At 37.6% G+C, this 19104-nt stretch overlaps 1 protein-coding gene across 5 annotated transcripts in view; it reads right to left on the bottom strand.

Moving 5' to 3' along the window:
• The window catches only part of spire1 (spire-type actin nucleation factor 1), a 103300-nt gene that overhangs the window by 50432 nt on the left and 33764 nt on the right, over positions 1 to 19104 (bottom strand). For all 5 annotated transcript variants that reach the window (XM_031903690.1, XM_031903692.1, XM_031903693.1 and 2 more), the window contains exon 3: positions 3426 to 3650. In XM_031903690.1, coding sequence (XP_031759550.1) covers positions 3426 to 3650 — 225 coding nt within the window. The remainder of the gene's footprint in view (positions 1 to 3425; positions 3651 to 19104) is intronic.

Raw genomic sequence — 19104 nt, 5'->3', positions numbered from 1 at the left:
TGTGTGCATACAAAACATTTTGTAAACTCCCTAATTTGTTGTGTGTGCTGTCCCTGATTACTTCTCTGCTAAAAGTGCACAGCTCAGTAAAATAAATTGCAATGTATTTCCTTGCAGTCATTATAGCCGTAGCACTTGGGCAAGCATAAAAAGTGTGTGTCAATACAGTCACTCAGTAGATAGCATTATTCATTAGCAGTTTGAAAGCAAGCATCTTATAGGTTATTATGGGTTAGCGAAACTGGTTCAACCTTTGAGCATTTATTACCATTACCATTTATTAGGATTTATTAGTATTGTTTTTATATCTTATTTGGGATCAAGTACAAGGTGCAGTTTTATTACTGCAGAGAAAAAGGAAATCATTATTAAAAATGTGAATTATTTGATTACAATGGAGTCTATGGGAGATGGCCTTTCCATAATTCGTAACTTTCTGGATTATGGGTTTCCGGATAAAGGGTCCGATACCTGTACTTAAAAAAAAAATGTATTTAAATTAAGGATCTGTGAGTTGGTTTAAAGGAGTACTTCACCTTTATATGTCAATTCACTTATATAAGTAATAAAAACAATAACAATTAAATTGTAGACCTTAATAATAGGCTTCTTGACAAGGCAAGGAGACTTGCATGTCATCTCACACTGCCAACTAGGCGTGCACCAAAAGTGGGGGAAATTGCTCACATTTACTACAAACATATGTGTAATTCTATGCTACTTTCATTTTTGACAAGTACATTTTGAATATTTTTATACTGCATATACACACAATACACGTTACACTGCATAATTATTTACACTGTTACTAAATCAGAATTGAGCAATCTCTAGCTGTCTGTGGGAGAATTAGGATTAGGGGGTTATATATAGCTCTGTACCACCAACACCAGTTGTTACATATCCCAGGACTAACTTATTATAAGAAAGTTTTTATTTTTGCTATAAAATAACAGAAGCCATTTCATTCTCTGCAATAACAGGCTGCCTTTTTTAATCAAATGTACCCTGGCAAATCTATACAAGTGAAATCCTTTTAGTTCTTTCTGAACTGTGTTTTCTCTGATGTTTATCCTTTGCAGAGTACTGTACTGAGCACAATCCTTGTCTCCACCATTACAGCATTTCACAATGTGCATTTCTTAAAGGCCTTTATAGCACATTTATCAAAGTAGCCACTAACTTGCACAAATGTAGTTGCCAATAACAACCGATGAGCCCTTTTTCTTCAACTTTTTAACTTTTAGTACACTGTTCTAAAAGTTGTCTGGTTGCTTTTGCCAGCTGAACAATGATGTTTAATCAGACCCTTAAGGTTCGACACGCGTGGTGATTTGATATGGAAGTAGAAACAATAGGATTTCTACCTCCTTCTGCCGATTCAGCCCTGAAGATAGATTTTGCTCAGGCTCCTTCAATGGCGCCTGATCAAAATCTTTTAACCCGCCTGGTCGGCGAGTTGACCGATATCCGCAGCCTTTTGCGATAATGGTCACCTCGCCGAGTTGCCATACACGCACCAAATATCATACGAAACAAGGTTTCGTATGATATCATCGGTGCGTGTATGGCCAGCTTAAGTATCTTTTGGCATGTCCAGTAAAAGATGCCCCTATCCTCTTAATGTCTCCATTTGGATTGTCCAATTCTGCATTCTGGAAGAAATCCTTTCCTGGCCCGATTGTGTTAACCTCTAGTTCTGCTCTCTGTTAAGAAGCAGCACTATACTAGATACACCATCAAACACAGAATCAACAGCACAAGCAAAAATAGACCAAACTGCCAGTGCGGTAGGTTCTACATTTCTGGTTTTATCTATTCTAAGTTTTTGTTTACACTGAAATGTGCAGCAAAGATTCCACTGGCACTGACAGGTTTAAGGGCAGTGGCACATGGGAAAATTAGTCGTCTGCAGTTAAATATTGGCCAACATTTAACCACGGACAACTAACCTCCCCATGTTCCACTGCCCTAAAGGACATAAAAACCGTAAGGCTTGGGTGTGTACAAGCATTTCCACTTGGCAATAAGGTACAACACACATAATAAAATGACTCAGAATCAAGGTGGGGAGATCAGAAAAACATTCAAGGTCCATATCTCATTAACAATATATCCTAGGGCGAACAAGTGCAAAACAGAATATCTTATAAGCAATGTTTCCTTCAAGCTGTGCATACAAATTTTGAGACCAGCACAGACAACACAAAGAATCTTGTAAGAAAGAGCATAATTCTGTGCTTATTCTGATCCACCTACTTTTCTGTGCAAACAGTTTTCAAATGTGCTCACATGATTTTGAAAAGAGCATTCAATAAGTCAAAAAGGCAATAATGGTCTCCCATTGGTAAAATATAAAGATATTATAAGCCACCAAAGAGTTCCAAACAGGAAAAAGCAAGAGTCATGACGACGCTTTGAGAGGTGTCAATTTGAGCCTTAGCATATAATATATTTTCTCCTAAAAATTGTCAGCCAATAAAAAGGCAATCATTTACAGAATCTGCACAGTGTATTTGAATAAAGCAGACATAAACTTTGCATTCCTGAGCCTCACTCACTCTCTTTTCCAAGAGAATATTCTCTTTATTGACAGGGTCACATAATAATTTTTCCGGGTGGCCTAAAGAGCAACATTGCACGTATGGCTTACAATGGCAACTTTGTTGCTGCATCCCTTATCCTACAAAGGGGAATATGATTTAGCTGCACTGTCCTCTCCCACTAGGCGAACTCTGAGCTCTCCAAAGGCAATTCATTTTAACAGCTTACATACTCTTTCTGTGAGCACGGTTATAAACATATAAACCAGAATACTCATTTTAACCTAGAACAGGAAAGAAAAACCACCCCCCATGTCTGTGGTGAAAGAAATGCACAAACATTCTTTCAAGCAAATTGTGTAAGTGTGTAAACAAGTATTTTATACAACTCTATAAATAAAATTAAAGGCCACTTTAAAGTTACTGTTTGTGCTTAAATTAAAATTCTGACACCACCTAACCATTCAACATTCACTGGCTGCCCATACACAAACCAAAGGGAGGTAAATATCTAGTCCTGTTTTTTTTATTGGTGCATCCATTCAGATTTGCCATTGACTGATCTGCCAAATAGCTTCTCAGGGAAGGGAGAAAGTACAAGCTGACAATCAATCAATTCAGTAGGCCTAAAAGTATCATCAGCAGTTTGCGTGGTACATGGATACAGAAATAAAGACTGTAAATACAAAGGAGAATATGTTATAATAAAGACATTGTTTCCCCACCTAAGTAACCCATAGCAACTAGACATGTGCCTTCTTTAGACAGTAAAAGTGCTGATTGGTTGGTGTAAATATGTGTTACTGTTTAGAGACAAACGTAACTTCTGTTGCTATGACTCTAAAATTACATAAAAAAAGAGAAGTAACAGGCAGTACCTACCTTCATTACATTTCTGTAAGAGTGTCGGAATCCTGCTGATTCTCTTTCACTGTCGGTCTCATCTTCATCCAGTGCATCATAGCCTTCATCATTATTTCCAGCTATGTCTGTGTTAGTCATGTTGTCAATCAGTAGCTCCAAAGGAGGGCTAAGCTCTCTTTCCTCATTCTCCTTCAAGCCATAATCCAACGCTTTGTAAATGATGATCCCAAGAGACACAATAACCTAAAATATTCAATAACAACACATTGTGTTAAATGAGTAACATTTTATTCTGAATTATTTAACTCAACTGCTTCTTCTATTCACCTCTAACTGGAATTGTACTGTTGTACTGTTGGACAAAACTAATTACAAGTGCACTGAATGAAAAATTCCAGTCTACCACAACAATAAGAAAGGGGGGAAGTTAACGTTTCCTGTCATATGACCAGTTTCTTGCCCATTATGCTTTAGTGTTAAGGTGGCCATACACGAGCAGATCTGCTCGCTTGGCGATGTCGCCAAGCGAGCGGATCTTCCCCCGATATCCCCACCTACGGGTGGGCGATATCGGGGAGCATTTAGGTAAAAAAAATAAAGGGCCAAACGATCGGATTATGTGGGCGGCAATGTGGCAGTCGGATCGGGGACCGCATCAACGAGCCGATGTGGTCCCCGATCTGACCAGATTTTCTAACCTGGCCGATCGAGATCTGGCCAATTTCATGCCAGATATCAGTCAGCCAGGCTGCTCTGCTCTCCCCATACACGGGCCGATTAGCTGCCGAATCGGTCCAAGGGACCGATATCGGCAGCTATAGTCGGCCCGTGTATGGCCACCTTTAGCATTACATATATCCTGATAAAATTACATAACACTGACTGAATAAGCATTATTGAATAATTCTACCAATCAGAAAAAAAGAAAAGAGTAGATAGATCCACATGCAATAAAACATGGGGTAATCTAGGTACTCTAACCTATATATATATATATATATATATATATATATATATATAAAATGTAAGAAAATATGCAGAAAGGTTTGGTCGAACAATTCCTGTGATTCAAAAGTAAATATTCCATCTGGTCTTTAGAAATAACGCAATTCACCTTTCACATAAGAATGTATAAGACCATACCATATATACGTGCCAATGATTAGTCCAGACCCATAGACCTTTAAATGGGAATTCCACACTCCACTTATACCCCCCCCCCTTCCTTTCTGACATGTGCTATTCAGTTCGGCTAATGTAAAATGTAGAAAAGGTACATGACACTGAGAGACCAAGGGATATAGTAGTTCATTGGAGCATTATGATTTCCTTTCAAACCTATAGAATTTGTGTAAAATAAAATACATTTAGATAGTTTTGTACTTTTCCTACATAAATCCAACTGAATGAACTTATGTTAAAAAGGGGTCTATTTTCCCTTTCAGTGCTGAATTTTTTTGCACATACAACTCTTTATACATCATATGAAATGAATACTCTTTTTGATGCACTTATGTGAAGACTCTTATGTAACATAAAACAAACAGAAATTCTGGAAAGCAGAATGAAAGGCACAGTCTTAAGACAGTGAATGTCAGGCGGAACATTAAGAGCCATGTCACATGTTTACTCCACCAGTGTATCTACAGCAGGGAACAAACACTGATCTGCTTTCCTTTTGCCCCACTATCAATGACCACAGCATCAGCTTGTTTTTACACACACAAGGTGAATTTTGTGTTTCCATGTAAAAAACTATCCCACTGTATATAGAGTTATGCTCCATCAAAGAAACTTTTGTATCTAGAGAAAAAGATTGCTGAGAGGGGCGTCATGGAAAAGTTATTGGAATTTTTCAGAAACAGTACATGCTTTTTCATTGATTTTAATTTTTTTTATTTCCATGAAAAACACTTATGTTACATTTTTGTTCTGATGATAGTACCCCTTTAAGCAAAAAACCTTCTTCCAGCCTGGAATCCATAACTAAATATTCAGATCACCTTAGATATCATATATCTAAGGTCTATATATCAAAGGCAACACTGAGCAACCATGTGCCAAATCCTAGCATAGCTATTGGCTGCTAAGCTTACAAGACCATGGCTGGCATTAGGCCGATTGAACCTACTGGATCCAATCAGGGCCCTGTGCAGTGGCATAATATATATAACTTCCTACATTATATAAACTGCACCTAAAGATTCCTGGAGATGCAAGGCCTGGGGATTGTTAATGTTTCTCTCTGTGCAGGGCTTAAGGAGTGAGTCTGCAATGAAATGCAATGAGCCAAACTGTATCATGGAATGCCAGAGGTTGAGACTGTACCATGAAATGCTGGGACCCAATGGAACAAATGAGAGAGGAGAGCAGGCAGCATTACAGCAGCAGCCAGCAGCAGAGAGAAAGAAGCAGGCACAATTTGCCTGCCCAGCCCAAGAGCCTCTGAGGCCTGCCAGTCAGTCTATCATGGTTGATAAGACCAGCCTTCTACAAGACTCTCAGTATTTCCAAAATGTTATTTACGCAGGAAATAAAGAGTTGACAATAAGGGTGTAGGAAACACTCATCATTGTCAGAAATACATAAAACACTATTAAAGAGGAACTCCACCCAAACACAACTTAAACTTTTTGAAAAGTAAACATTATTTCAAAGTTGTTACAATTTGTAACATTAATGTTTTATTCCCTTCTCCCCTGCCAGTATTTCAAATGATGCAGAAAGAGAAGAACTGTTTTACAAATATGGTATTTATTCATACTAGTTAACTAAACAGATTTGTATATTAGGGATTTCTGTGTTGTGTGGGGCTCTTTAACAAATTTTGGTTCGGAAGCTGGAGTTCCCCTTTAAGTTCTGGAAAAAGCCGTCCTTTTAAAATTAGAAGTGGACTCACATGTCTTAAGTGTGGAAAGACAGGTTTATGCACATAAATGTAACATCCAGTACATCACACTCCCAGATATAATACCTTTAGGGGCTAGACAGCTAGCAGATAGCAGCAGCAGCAGCAGCATAGAAAACATTCCGGCTAGGCAACATTGCTATCACAGGGTGCATGAGCAATTTTTCTATGGCAAAATCATTATCGTAAAAAAAACAAAGCTGTTTGGCTGCAGTAAAATACTTGTATCTTTATCATTATTCTTTGTAAAAACATAAGTAAAAGAAATGTGGTTGGTTTTGTTTGGAAAAGGGTGTGATAATTGTTCCTTTAGATACTGTCAGGTTCTTTTTCAGCCTAAAATAATACTGATTTCATCTATAGATACACATTAGAAAACAAAAAAAAATCAGCTCACAATAGGACAGAAATAATTTTTACTGAACAAAGAAGAAGTAGCTAAATATTAGTTTAACAATGTAGTTTCCCAAGGCACTTAAAAGCAAACACATGCTTCCTATAATAAAATTAAAGGGGAAGTAAAGCAATATGTAACATTTAATTCTGAACGGCATTAAGTACTGGTTTAACATTTTCAATGTTTTTAAAGTAGAGAAGCCCCAAATCCACAAATGTAAGATTCGGTACAAACATAAATACACCACAGAAGACCCAGCCGTATCCTAGTTTTCATATGCAAACCAACATTTTTTAAAAATATATGCGGGTATGGGATCCATTATGTGGAAATCTGTTATCCAGAAAGCTTCAAATTATTTGAAGGCCATCACCCAAAGACTCCATTATAAGCAAATAATTCTAATTTTTAAAAATTGTTTCCTTTTTCTCTGGTATAATAAAAAGGTTGATTCCAACTGTTTTAATTTATGAATATCTCTAAAAAATCATTGAAAATGACCCTTTAACCTTAATGCTTGGGGCCTGGGGTTTTCTGGATAAGGGCTCTTTCAGTTATTTGAATCTCCATACCTTAGGTCTGCAAAAAATAATTTAAATGTTATTTAAACCCAGTAGAACTGTTTTATATCCAATAAGGAATAATTATATATATTAATTATATCTTAGTTTCCTGTATATTGTGAAGATGCTTAAATTGTTGTATAAAACATTTTGGCATAAGGAGCCTTTTTTACATACATATTTGTGTTTATTTATATCAATGGGCACAGCCATGATTGCTCCGATAAATTAACCTCATTCAGAAACATTTATGAAACAGCCATCTCTGTTAGTGGAATCTCACTGAAACAGAATAATGCTTGCTGAGTGACACAAATAACTGACTTTTCAGCAATATTGCAATAACCTTGTTTAACTCACCAAGAAAATCCATATAATATATGTATAGTTTCTTTAAATTCCATTATTGGCAAACACAGGATCCCTTGAATTTGGGAAGTGAAATATTCCATGGCTTAGTGGAGTCATTCGACATCAAAACCTATGCACCAGCCGAATATAAAGAATTGTAAAAAATGCGTTCTCTCACTGATCTTCTGAAATGTTAAGTTCAAGCCCCCTTTTTCTGTCTAGTAACAGGTTCTGGCCACAAGATACTGGTATATAAAAATATTGCCGCAGTTAGTTCCAAAACTATGTAGAATACACCCCACATTCCATCGACCCCTATCTTGTGTTTTGAGCTCCTTTAGGGGGCCAAGCCCACACTGTGGGAACCACTTATTCTTCAATGAAAATTTCAAAGAATGTCCAGATATGCATTATTCTTTTTGGAACAAGCTGAATTTTAGATAAAGGATGGAATGCAATGCAAAGAAAGCACTTACTGGCATATTTAGATACTGTTTACCAAGAAATCCAGTATATGTTTGCAAATGTCATTTTTTCTTATCATGTACACCAACTAACAGAGATAAATAGAAAATGTCGCATTTGAGACAGTACTGTTTCAAAGCCACAAAAGTTATTTCACTGAAATACGTGATTAAGTGGGATGGAATAGCTATTGTGTACATACAGAAGAATAGACGGAATAACAGATACATTATGACTCAGATGTGGTGGAGCTGCCGATACCTGTGTAGGATCGTGTTGCCTTCTGCTGAGTGTGAATTGCATCTGGTCTTGTTCTGCTTTACTCCTGGTCTAGCTGATCTAATATGTACCCCGTCTATTAAAACTATGCATTCAATCTATGTGTAGATATTCTATTTTCTGCTTTTAGAAAAATTTAACTATGCTTACTTTAACTTGGCTTTAAGCCACACTTCTTTTATAGATATGATTAAATGCCCATAAGCCTTGAGATTGGTACTTTGATGGGCTGCTGGCCAGGAGTTACATTTCACATTTTATGCTCTGTAGAACAAGGATGCACAACTGGTATTCCTAGATGCAATTTGAACAGATAAAGAAATTGTAGATAAGTGTGCTCCCCTACATATAGTTTTAACTACTGATGAATATCTAATACAGCAATGTTTTCAGCTATGTATAATTATGAGCTAACAATGGTTGGCCTTAAATGAGGCTTAAATGAAAAAAAGTAGCCTGACTACTATTATAGATAAACAACAAATTTAACCGCTGAATCATGCAAACATGTATGGGTTCTAATTATTTGCAAAAATTAAAAAAACTAACCATACTATACCAAACGACAAACAGGTGCATCGCAGTGCCACATGCTACCCATACTCCGCCCTCCTTACACGTTTCGCACCATTGGGTGCTTCCTCATAGAACCAATAAATGTTTGCATGTTTCACTGTTAAATTTGTTGTTTATCTATATCTTTATTTTCAGGACCTTAACAGTGAGATATAGATGTTAGATGGTCTCTCTCTGTTTCTGTTATTTATTGCTGTCACAACTACAGAAGTTGAAATTAGTGTGAAATTAGAGCACAGCACAGAAAAAAATCCCCCACTTTCTAGTCATTCCTAAAGGATTTTTAGAAGCTTATTTATTATCGAGTGATAAATACATTTCTAAAAATCTCATAGGGATGAATAGAGAGTGAGGGAATTTTTTATGTTGTTGTAGGTCTAAAAATACAGTACAGGCTACAAATGTATATATCCATGGTTGATACACACATATAATATAATATGAATGTAGACAATATGATTCTTTCAGGAATTTTCCTAATCACAAAATGGAAGCGAAGGAAAGAAAGCCTAGACTATGTTTATGCCAGATGTCAGATCAGAGACAAAATGTTCCATTCTGTTTGACAGCTAATTTGATTACACAGATAAAATAGGAAAGGTCTCACATGCCTTCAGGTGTAGCCAGCAGTGTACAACATGCAAACAAATTTGGAAAGCTGTTCCTTGGAAAAGGGTTATAATTATATAAGAAGCTGATTTCCAAATAAATTAACTAATCAGATGCCAGACCTAGGCTAAATGGAACAGCCATCTTCCCCTTAACAATGGGAAAATCAATTTCTGTAAAGCATGTTTTGGTGCTACTGCTGCAGGGGGGCATAGGTGGCTATAAGCTTGTAGCACCAACTAAAGACTTTATGTAACACCCCATGGCATCCAGGCAAAATTAAATGAAAATAAAATCTTAGAGGTTGATTTTACTGTAAGACTTCAGAGAACTAATCAAACCACAAGAAATGTGTCTGAATATATAGCAAGCATAATACAATAGTGAGCATGTGTTTCATTAACACCTTGAGTTCCCTATATATAAGTGATGCATGGCGGACCCTAACCCAACCCGAGACTGACCCAGTCTGCCAATTTTTTTATAGCGATACCCGGCTGCCCCATATATTATACCACTGAAATGGGTAGGGCAAGAATGAGCAAGAGTGCAGAACGGTTGCAAATCCCATAATTATATACAGTATATATATATATACTTATTGTTCGATAAATTTATCTATTTGTTACTTTTACAGCAGCTTCATCTCTGAAAATACTAAATCTGTAAATAATGTAACCTATTTATATGTTTTCTATACCTTTCAAAGCTAATAGTCCCAAGGGGCATTAGCTTGCAGTGGCCCTCAATGCTCTTCCTCTCTGGCAGCTATTTATTTTTCACTTCTGTATTTTTAGAAATGGAGACGTTAATTCTCATTTGAATTAATGTAAAGCATCTGCCAACATGAGTTGGACCATGGTAATCAAAATTTCCTGTGTGCCATCACCCAACTCCAGCTGAGCTGTGTTTTGCTGCCTCAATTTTATGGCATAATTTGACCACAGGAAAACTAACATGAGGCACCCAAATCTAACACCAGATGAGTTACCTTTAGCAACCAATACATGAGTAGTTTTGACTGTTTACTGTAAAAACCAGTAATGCATTAATATAAAATGAAAATATTTATACATTCACTTTCAATTAGGGAAAATAACAAATTATGGAACAGAGACCATTTAAACTAGCAACTGTATCAGACTAATGTGCATACTGGGAGATGAATAAACCACTTCAGAGGAAAGAGGAATTCCCATGCACTGGCTTCAGGGCACATATTTACACAGGGAGATCTTTAGTGGGTTTTCACATGAAAACATTCTGCTCAAGAAATACATTCTGACGCAGGCAGTTTAGCTGTGGGTTATGGTAAGCATGCAAACATTATGTCTATTAATCTTCTAATAGTCAAAGGATGCCGTTACATGCAGTGGGACAGGCTGAGACTCTAAATTTTGCTTTAATATCCACGTCAGCTACTTGTGGCCTAAGGAATACTGTCTCTCAGACAGAAAGAGTTGCACTTAAAAGCTTAAGGGGTTTGGCTGCAACTACCTGAATTTCTTTGTATAGAATTCAGAATACATATAAATTAAATACATACAAGTCCAAATATGACCCATGTGAATATTAGGGTATTAAACAAAATAAATACAACAAACTCCCCCGTTCTTCAAAGATGAAGCAAATGTTGCAGCATAAAATCATTAGTAAATTACTGGAAACCCCCCACAATGTTAAACCCCCCACAAAAGCACTGGAGAAATCAAAGTCAATAATCACAAGTGAGTGATAAATAAAAATGGAAGCTGTCCTGGCAGCACCCAAAAAGGTTTGGATTACATATATCATTCAGTCTTGTGCTGTGATATATCAGATTCCTACGTTTGCCATGTTATTATTTGCCCTAGGGTATGGAGCTGATTTACAAGCCACTGCATTCCTTGCTGAAGTGGAACTGAATAGAGGCAGAATTCAGCAGAATTCAGGGTCAATCAGATACAGCTATACAGCATTCATTTTCTATACAACGTGTATGGTGTCGGCACATCAGTAAGGCTGCACTGCAGTGTTTTTTGCTGAATGGACAATGCAGATGAGCTCTAAACATATATTTTTTTGTGTTCTCAGCAAAGCTTGGGCAGCATAGACAGGCTTCTGCAGTCATTTATATTTGCTTTCATTACATGGCCTCCTTTCATCAGCCGGATAAACCTTACTTTGGCACTGTTTCCGGTGCCTGCTTCATCGTGTTCTATGGCATTATGCCCAGCTTTATATCATACCTTCATGCATTCTCTATCTCCAGGTTCCTCCTATGGCTGCTTCTCCAAATTTTTTGTTTTTAAAAAAGAACAATACAAAAAAAACAAATAGAAGGTAAACATGTGGGTTGCATATTAAGGTAGCAGGGATGAGTTGCCTGTGGATCCGCTGGATCAGCCCTTTGCTGTTCAATAAGTTCTGCTTCATATTTGTAGGCACTAGGGGGGAGATTTACTAATCCACGAATCCGAATTCCGAAAGGGAAAAAATCAGATTGGAAACGAAAATTTTGCGACTTTTTCGTATTTGTCGCGACTTTTTCGCCGTCGCCGCGACTTTATCGTATTTTGCGTGACTATTTCGTCGCCATTGCGATTTTTTCATATTGACCAATTGTAAACGGCGGAAAAACCAATCCGATTTTTTTCGTGACGCCGACGAAAAAGGCGCGGAAAATATACAAAAAAGTCGCGGAACATACGAAAAAGTCGCAAAAATACCGATCATTACGAAAAAAACGCATTCGGACCGTTCGTGGATTAGTAAATCTGCCCCTAGGTGTCATTTATCATTGCCCTGAGCACAAGGTGCAGAAGGCAGGGCTCAAAAACAGAAAACAATTTTGATTTATAGGGACTTAAACTCGCCAAAAGCGCTCAACTGCTATATATTCCTATATAATTGTAGGAAAGATATATAAATATCACAATACTTTATTAGTAGTGCTCCTGGAAATAAGATGTGTGCTTATCACCCCACCAGATCTCTCAAGCACCTTGCACCCACTGGTACTCAATAATACTACTGGCTGACACACAAGCCAAGGATTATGACAGGGCACATTCTGCCCACCTCCTGCCCAAATATGTGTGTACCTGGTACAGCATACAGTGTGTACATTTGTCTAAATCTAGGAATCTCATTGGGTTGTAGGCGTGTTTTGCACATAGTAGATAAGGCTGAATAGAATAGTAGATGAGGCTGACTGCCTCTAATATAATGTAATATATAATGATGTAAGCATTAAAGAATATGAAGCTCCCTAAAAGAGTCTATGAAGAGTCTCTTTCATCCAGGTCATGATATACAGTATCTAGTAAAATTAAGTCTAAAATAACAGGACTTTTCTGCATTTTCTTGAAAACGTTTCACCATTCATCCAAGTGAATTTTTCACTTCATACGATTGGTAATTTTCTACCAGTCATTTGAACTGAAGAAGCCACTTAAATGAGTGGTGAAATGTTTTAAAAAAAAAAACCCCAAAAAACTCAAAAAAGTCCAGTTGTTTTAGATTTTACTAGATACTGTATCCATGAAAGAGGTGGATATATTTGGAGGGGACGACACTGTAAGTCCAAATGAAGACCCTTTTGCAGTGGCAAATGCAAATAAGTGTTATAATTACAAAACCAGAATTCCCTGTTAATTTCCTAGTCATTTGGCTGTTTGTTAATCAGGGCGTACTTCAATTTTCCTGGCAGGCTACGTGTCATGTGGCATTCTAATATATGTAGGAATGTGAAAGCACATTGCAAAGGTGTCACTCGCACTGGTACAACTGGACAAAAGGTTGTTTCAGACGCCACCCTGATGATATTCTCATAGCCAGATGTTAATGTATCCGTCACTGTTACAATATTCTTCTAATCAAAATTTCATTTCAGGTTTATGTTGACTTAGTTATCTGCAATCGGCAGAACAATACTTTTTGCGGTTCAGGTTACAGCCAGCCATAGGCAGCTACCTGACCTTGGGAAATTGCTCCATATACCACATGTTCTGCTAATTTCACTAGTGTACGTGTGCTTGTTACTAGTAACCAATGTGTTGTAACTCAAGCTCCTTTTTTCAAGAATGCTTCTAAATTACATATAAAAGTGAAAATTAAGAAAGGAAAAACGTCCTACACAAAAAGTTCCGGTCTTTCTTGGGGTTTAACATTAATCATGCTTTTATCATAATGCTGTGATTCATTATCCTTCATCCATAAACGCTTAACATATGAAAGGAAAGGAAGAATAGGGTACTTAAGAAATACATTGAACAATAGGGTATATTTATCTGTAGTGCTGGAGTGAAATGCCATTACTCTCCATTCATATCTATGGCATTTTTAAAGGTGTATTTATCAAAGGGTGAACTTTCACTTTCATTCATTGATAAATATTCTTTAAAAAATCCCATAGAATGAATGAAGAGTGGTGGAATTTCACTCTTGCAGACTGTAGCAAGCTCTAACTTCACTCTTTGACAAATATACCCCCATGAATCCCTGTGTGGCACATGGTACATGCGGTGTGCCCAGGGCAAACAGAATGAACCACAGGGACCTTCTCTTACCTAGTGCAGTGGACCTCCCTTTTTTGGGTTGTCTGATCAGCTATGATTTTGCTATATAGAAAAGTACACATAGGGAGGTAAAGCACTGTAATAACTAAAACTACATAGACATTACTTTCATGTGGTAAGAGAGAGGGTATGAAGGAGTTTCCTGCCCTGTAGAGCTTACAATCTAAGTAAGACAGTATAAATATATGTATGTATGTATGTATGTGTATATATATATATATATATATATATAGTGTACACAGAGAGGAGCACACTCTATACAAGTCCAAATGCCCTTGGTGCAGGTCAAAAACAAAAATATAATAGAAAGAGTACTGCACACACACAGGGACTTGACACAAAAGAAAAATTGTTTTTATTGAAAAAATTCCAATTTTTTCAATAAAAATACTTTTTCTTTTGTATCAAGTCCCTGTGTGAGCGGAACTCTTTCTATTATTTATATATATATATATATATATATATATATATATATATATATACAGTGGTGTGAAAAACTATTTGCCCCCTTCCTGATTTCTTATTCTTTTGCATGTTTGTCACACAAAATGTTTCTGCTCATCAAAAACCGTTAACTATTAGTCAAAGATAACATAATTGAACACAAAATGCAGTTTTTAAATGAAGGTTTACGTTATTAAGGGAGAAAAAAAACTCCAAATCTACATGGCCCTGTGTGAAAAAGTGATTGCCCCCCTTGTTAAAAAATAACTTAACTGTGGTTTATCAATTTCAATTTCAATTTCAATATCAATTTCTGTAGTCACCCCCAGGCCTGATTACTGCCACACCTGTTTCAATCAAGAAATCACTTAAATAGGAGCTACCTGACACAGAGAAGTAGACCAAAAGCACCTCAAAAGCTAGACATCATGCCAAGATCCAAAGAAATTCAGGAACAAATAAGAACAAAAGTAATTGAGATCTATCAGTCTGGTAAAGGTTATAAAGCCATTTCTAAAGCTTTGGGACTCCAGCGAACCACAGTGAGAGCCATTATCCACAAATGGCAAAAACATGGAACAGTGGTGAACCTTCCCAGGAGTGGCCGGCCGACCAAAATTACCCCAAGAGCGCAGAGACAACTCATCCGAGAGGCCACAAAAGACCCCAGGACAAAATTAAGGTCAGTGTTCACGACTCCACCATAAGAAAGAGACTGGGCAAAAACGGCCTGCATGGCAGATTTCCAAGGCGCAAACCACTTTTAAGCAAAAAGAACATTATGGCTTGTCTCAATTTTGCTAAAAAACATCTCAATGATTGCCAAGACTTTTGGGAAAATACCTTGTGGACCGACGAGACAAAAGTTGAACTTTTTGGAAGGTGCGTGTCCCGTTACATCTGACGTAAAAGTAACACAGCATTTCAGAAAAAGAACATCATACCAACAGTAAAATATGGTGGTGGTAGTGTGATGGTGTGGGGTTGTTTTGCTGCTTCAGGACCTGGAAGGCTTGCTGTGATAGATGGAACCATGAATTCTACTGTCTACCAAAAAATCCTGAAGGAGAATGTCCGGCCATCTGTTCGTCAACTCAAGCTGAAGCGATCTTGGGTGCTGCAGCAGGACAATGACCCAAAACACACCAGCAAATCCACCTCTGAATGGCTGAAGAAAAACAAAATGAAGACTTTGGAGTGGCCTAGTCAAAGTCCTGACCTGAATCCTATTGAGATGTTGTGGCATGACCTTAAAAAGGCGGTTCATGCTAGAAAACCCTCAAATAAAGCTGAATTACAACAATTCTGCAAAGATGAGTGGGCCAAAATTCCTCCAGAGCGCTGTAAAAGACTTGTTGTAAGTTATCGCAAACGCTTGATTGCAGTTATTGCTGCTAAGGGTGGCCCAACCAGTTATTAGGTTCAGGGGGCAATTACTTTTTCACACAGGGCCATGTAGGTTTGGATTTTTTTTCTCCCTAAATAATAAAAACCCTCATTTAAAAACTGCATTTTGTGTTTACTTGTGTTATCTTTGACTAATAGTTAAATGTGTTTGATGATCAGAAACATTTTGTGTGACAAACATGCAAAAGAATAAGAAATCAGGAAGGGGGCAAATAGTTTTTCACACCACTGTATATATATATATATGTACATAACTAATAGGGTGACTAACTAGAATAGGGCAAAAAATAAACTGTATAATAAGAGGTGCTTGCAGAGAAGTGCAGTGTGTTCAGCTCGGATGACATCTATACTGCTACACATTAGGATTGTGTGCTACACATTAGGATAGTTTTATATGCTACCCGCAAGAGACTTGGACTGTCAGAGCGTTTGTGAGAGTTGTAGGGACCAATCTGTAATCCTTGTTGAGATCAAGTGAGAAGACCGAGGGATATGCTGGAGAACTACATGCTCCTCTAACCAAAGGAAATATCTAACAAGGCACCGGAAGTATTTATAGCAGATTATAAGCCACTTGTAAGAAATAAGAAGACTTGTATTTCTATCTAATGTGAAGCCAATGGGGACTGTGCTGACCTTGTAGGCAAATGGACAAAAATAGAAAACAACTATGAATATCCAGTGACCTACAATACCCATATATTTTATATTTATAGTGTAAATTATTCACCATATTATACAGCCAGTCTGGGGTCTTTGTTGTTGCACTAGAGAGCTCTCATTTTAGTATCACTTTATTTAAAATTAGCATAGGTATCTGTATGTGTTATACACTTCATTTCTGAGAGATGCAGTGACTGACACTCTGGCCTGGCCCAATGTAGGAATGCAGAACTATTTATCTCTGAGCAGTGCAGTCATGGGACAGAAAGATAAAACCAGTCTCTCATTTCCTTACAGTCTCATGACTACAAAAAACAATATTGTTTTAATAGACCCAATTAATGCACTAAATATAGAAACCAAAGAACTAATCAAATCAGAGTGAAATCTTAACACCAAGCAGATAACTCAATTGCAATTAAAATGTGAACACTATGAGGGAGGAACACTTGTTTCCATAACAACATGCCACAACACAGTAAAACTAGATGATTCCTAAACCAAGAAGAAATTGTTATAAACAGGCAAATTGCCACGCTTTAACTATGAATGAGAAAGCAATGATTTTAGTCCTAGCCATATTCTTCATTTCGCAGGGTGTCACAGTCATGTGACCTGTGCTCTGATAAACTTTAGTCACACTTTACTGCTAAGCTGCAAGTTGAAGTGATAACACCCCCCTCCCAGCAGCCGATCAGCAGAACAATGGGAAGGGAGCAAGATAGCAACTCTCAGTAAATATCAGAATAGCACTCAATAGTAGGAAATCCAAGTCTGGCTTGGGACTCCTCCAGTTACATGGGAGTAGGAGAAACAATAGGTTACCCGAAAGCAGTTCTAATGTGTAGTGCTGGCTCCTTCTGAGAGCTCAGACTCAGGCACAATGCCTACACACCAATATTACAGCTAAAAAAATACCTTTGTTGGTTCAAGAATACAATTTTAAATGGTAGAGTGAATTATTTGCTATGTAAACAGTGTAATTTAGAAATAAAAAGTATACCAAAAAAAATCATGACAGTATCCCTTTAATACAGTCTTCCATAGTACATAAATCAAAAAATATCCAAAATATTAGTAAACAAACGATAAGTCAATTTAATGTTTAACCAGTTTCACAGAACCAATGTATTTACTATTCTCAGTGTGATATTGAGTCGACATATGCTTTTGTACTGTACTGTATTTATTTTTTTTATATAGCACTACACATGTATGTAGTGCTTTACAAGGTGTTAACAGGGATACAGTTATTAAAAATTAGTGTAAAGTGAGTACTTAAACACTAAAGTATTAGGAATTTCAGTGCAGATTTGGGATGAGGTACCTGCCCCAAAGAGGTTACAATCTATTAGGAAGAGGAGACAGTCAAATAAAATGGGGAGGGGGGGGCAAGTATATAGGGAAGTGAATCAGGAAACTCTGCAGCATTGTCTCATTAAGAAAAAAGAAGCAAGGCAGAGTTTTAATGCAGACCCATGTACGGCTCAAGACTAAAACAGACCAACTGAAACAATCGCATTGACCCATGTACGGCTCAAGACTAAAACAGACCAACTGAAACAATCGCATTGACCCATGTACGGCTCAAGACTAAAACAGACCAACTGAAACAATCGCATTGTTTGCCCCTCGCCAAATTGCATTCCTGCTTACTAATTCCTTCATGCTTAGCTATGAACTTTTTCACAATCTATGGAGAGAACTACAACTATTTTGCTCAATTTTTTTTGCTAGTTTTGCTGGGAAAGCATGTTTCCAGGCATTGTTTTTTTTACTGTAGAGTAACCTTAAAACCCAGTATGTATGTATGTATGTATAACTTTATTTATAAAGCACCACAAGGGTATGTAGCGCTGTACAATCTTACAGAATACAAAATTACACACAGGGAGGACAAGTGATATAATAAATAAAAACAATAAATATATATATAAGTGCCATGTGGTATGAGACACAGTAGGAAGGAGGTCCCTACCCCGTAGAGCTTACAATCTAAGTGGTTGGGTAACATACAGGCACAAACTGGAAGGTAAAAGTGCACCAGGTATGGGCATTTGCCCTTAAAGGAGAAGGAAAGGCTAAGTCACTTGGGGGTGCCAAATGTTAGGCACCCCCAAGTGACTTAGATCGCTTACCTTTTACCCCGGGCTGGTGCCCCTGTACGGAGAGAACAGCACCAGCCCGGGGTAGCAGCGATCGCTTCCTCCTTCCTTCTCGCTTGCGCGCGCATGCGCAGTAGAGTGAAAAGCCGAACTTAAACATTAAAGTCAGCTTTTCACTCTACTGCGCATGCGCTGGCCGACGGATTTCGCCGGCAGAAGAGAAAGGAAGGAGGAAGCACTTCCTACAGGTACCCTGGGCTGGTGTTTTTTTCTCCTAACAGGGGCACCAGCCCAGGGTACAAGGTAAGCGATCTAAGTCACTTGGGGGTGCCTAACATTTTGGCACCCCCAAGTGATTTAGCCTTTCC

This window comes from Xenopus tropicalis, chromosome 6, assembly GCF_000004195.4.
Source record: "Xenopus tropicalis strain Nigerian chromosome 6, UCB_Xtro_10.0, whole genome shotgun sequence".
Lineage (NCBI taxonomy): Eukaryota > Metazoa > Chordata > Amphibia > Anura > Pipidae > Xenopus > Xenopus tropicalis.
The sequence above is the reverse complement of the archived record's forward strand: the minus strand, read 5'-3'. Positions and strand labels throughout refer to the sequence as shown.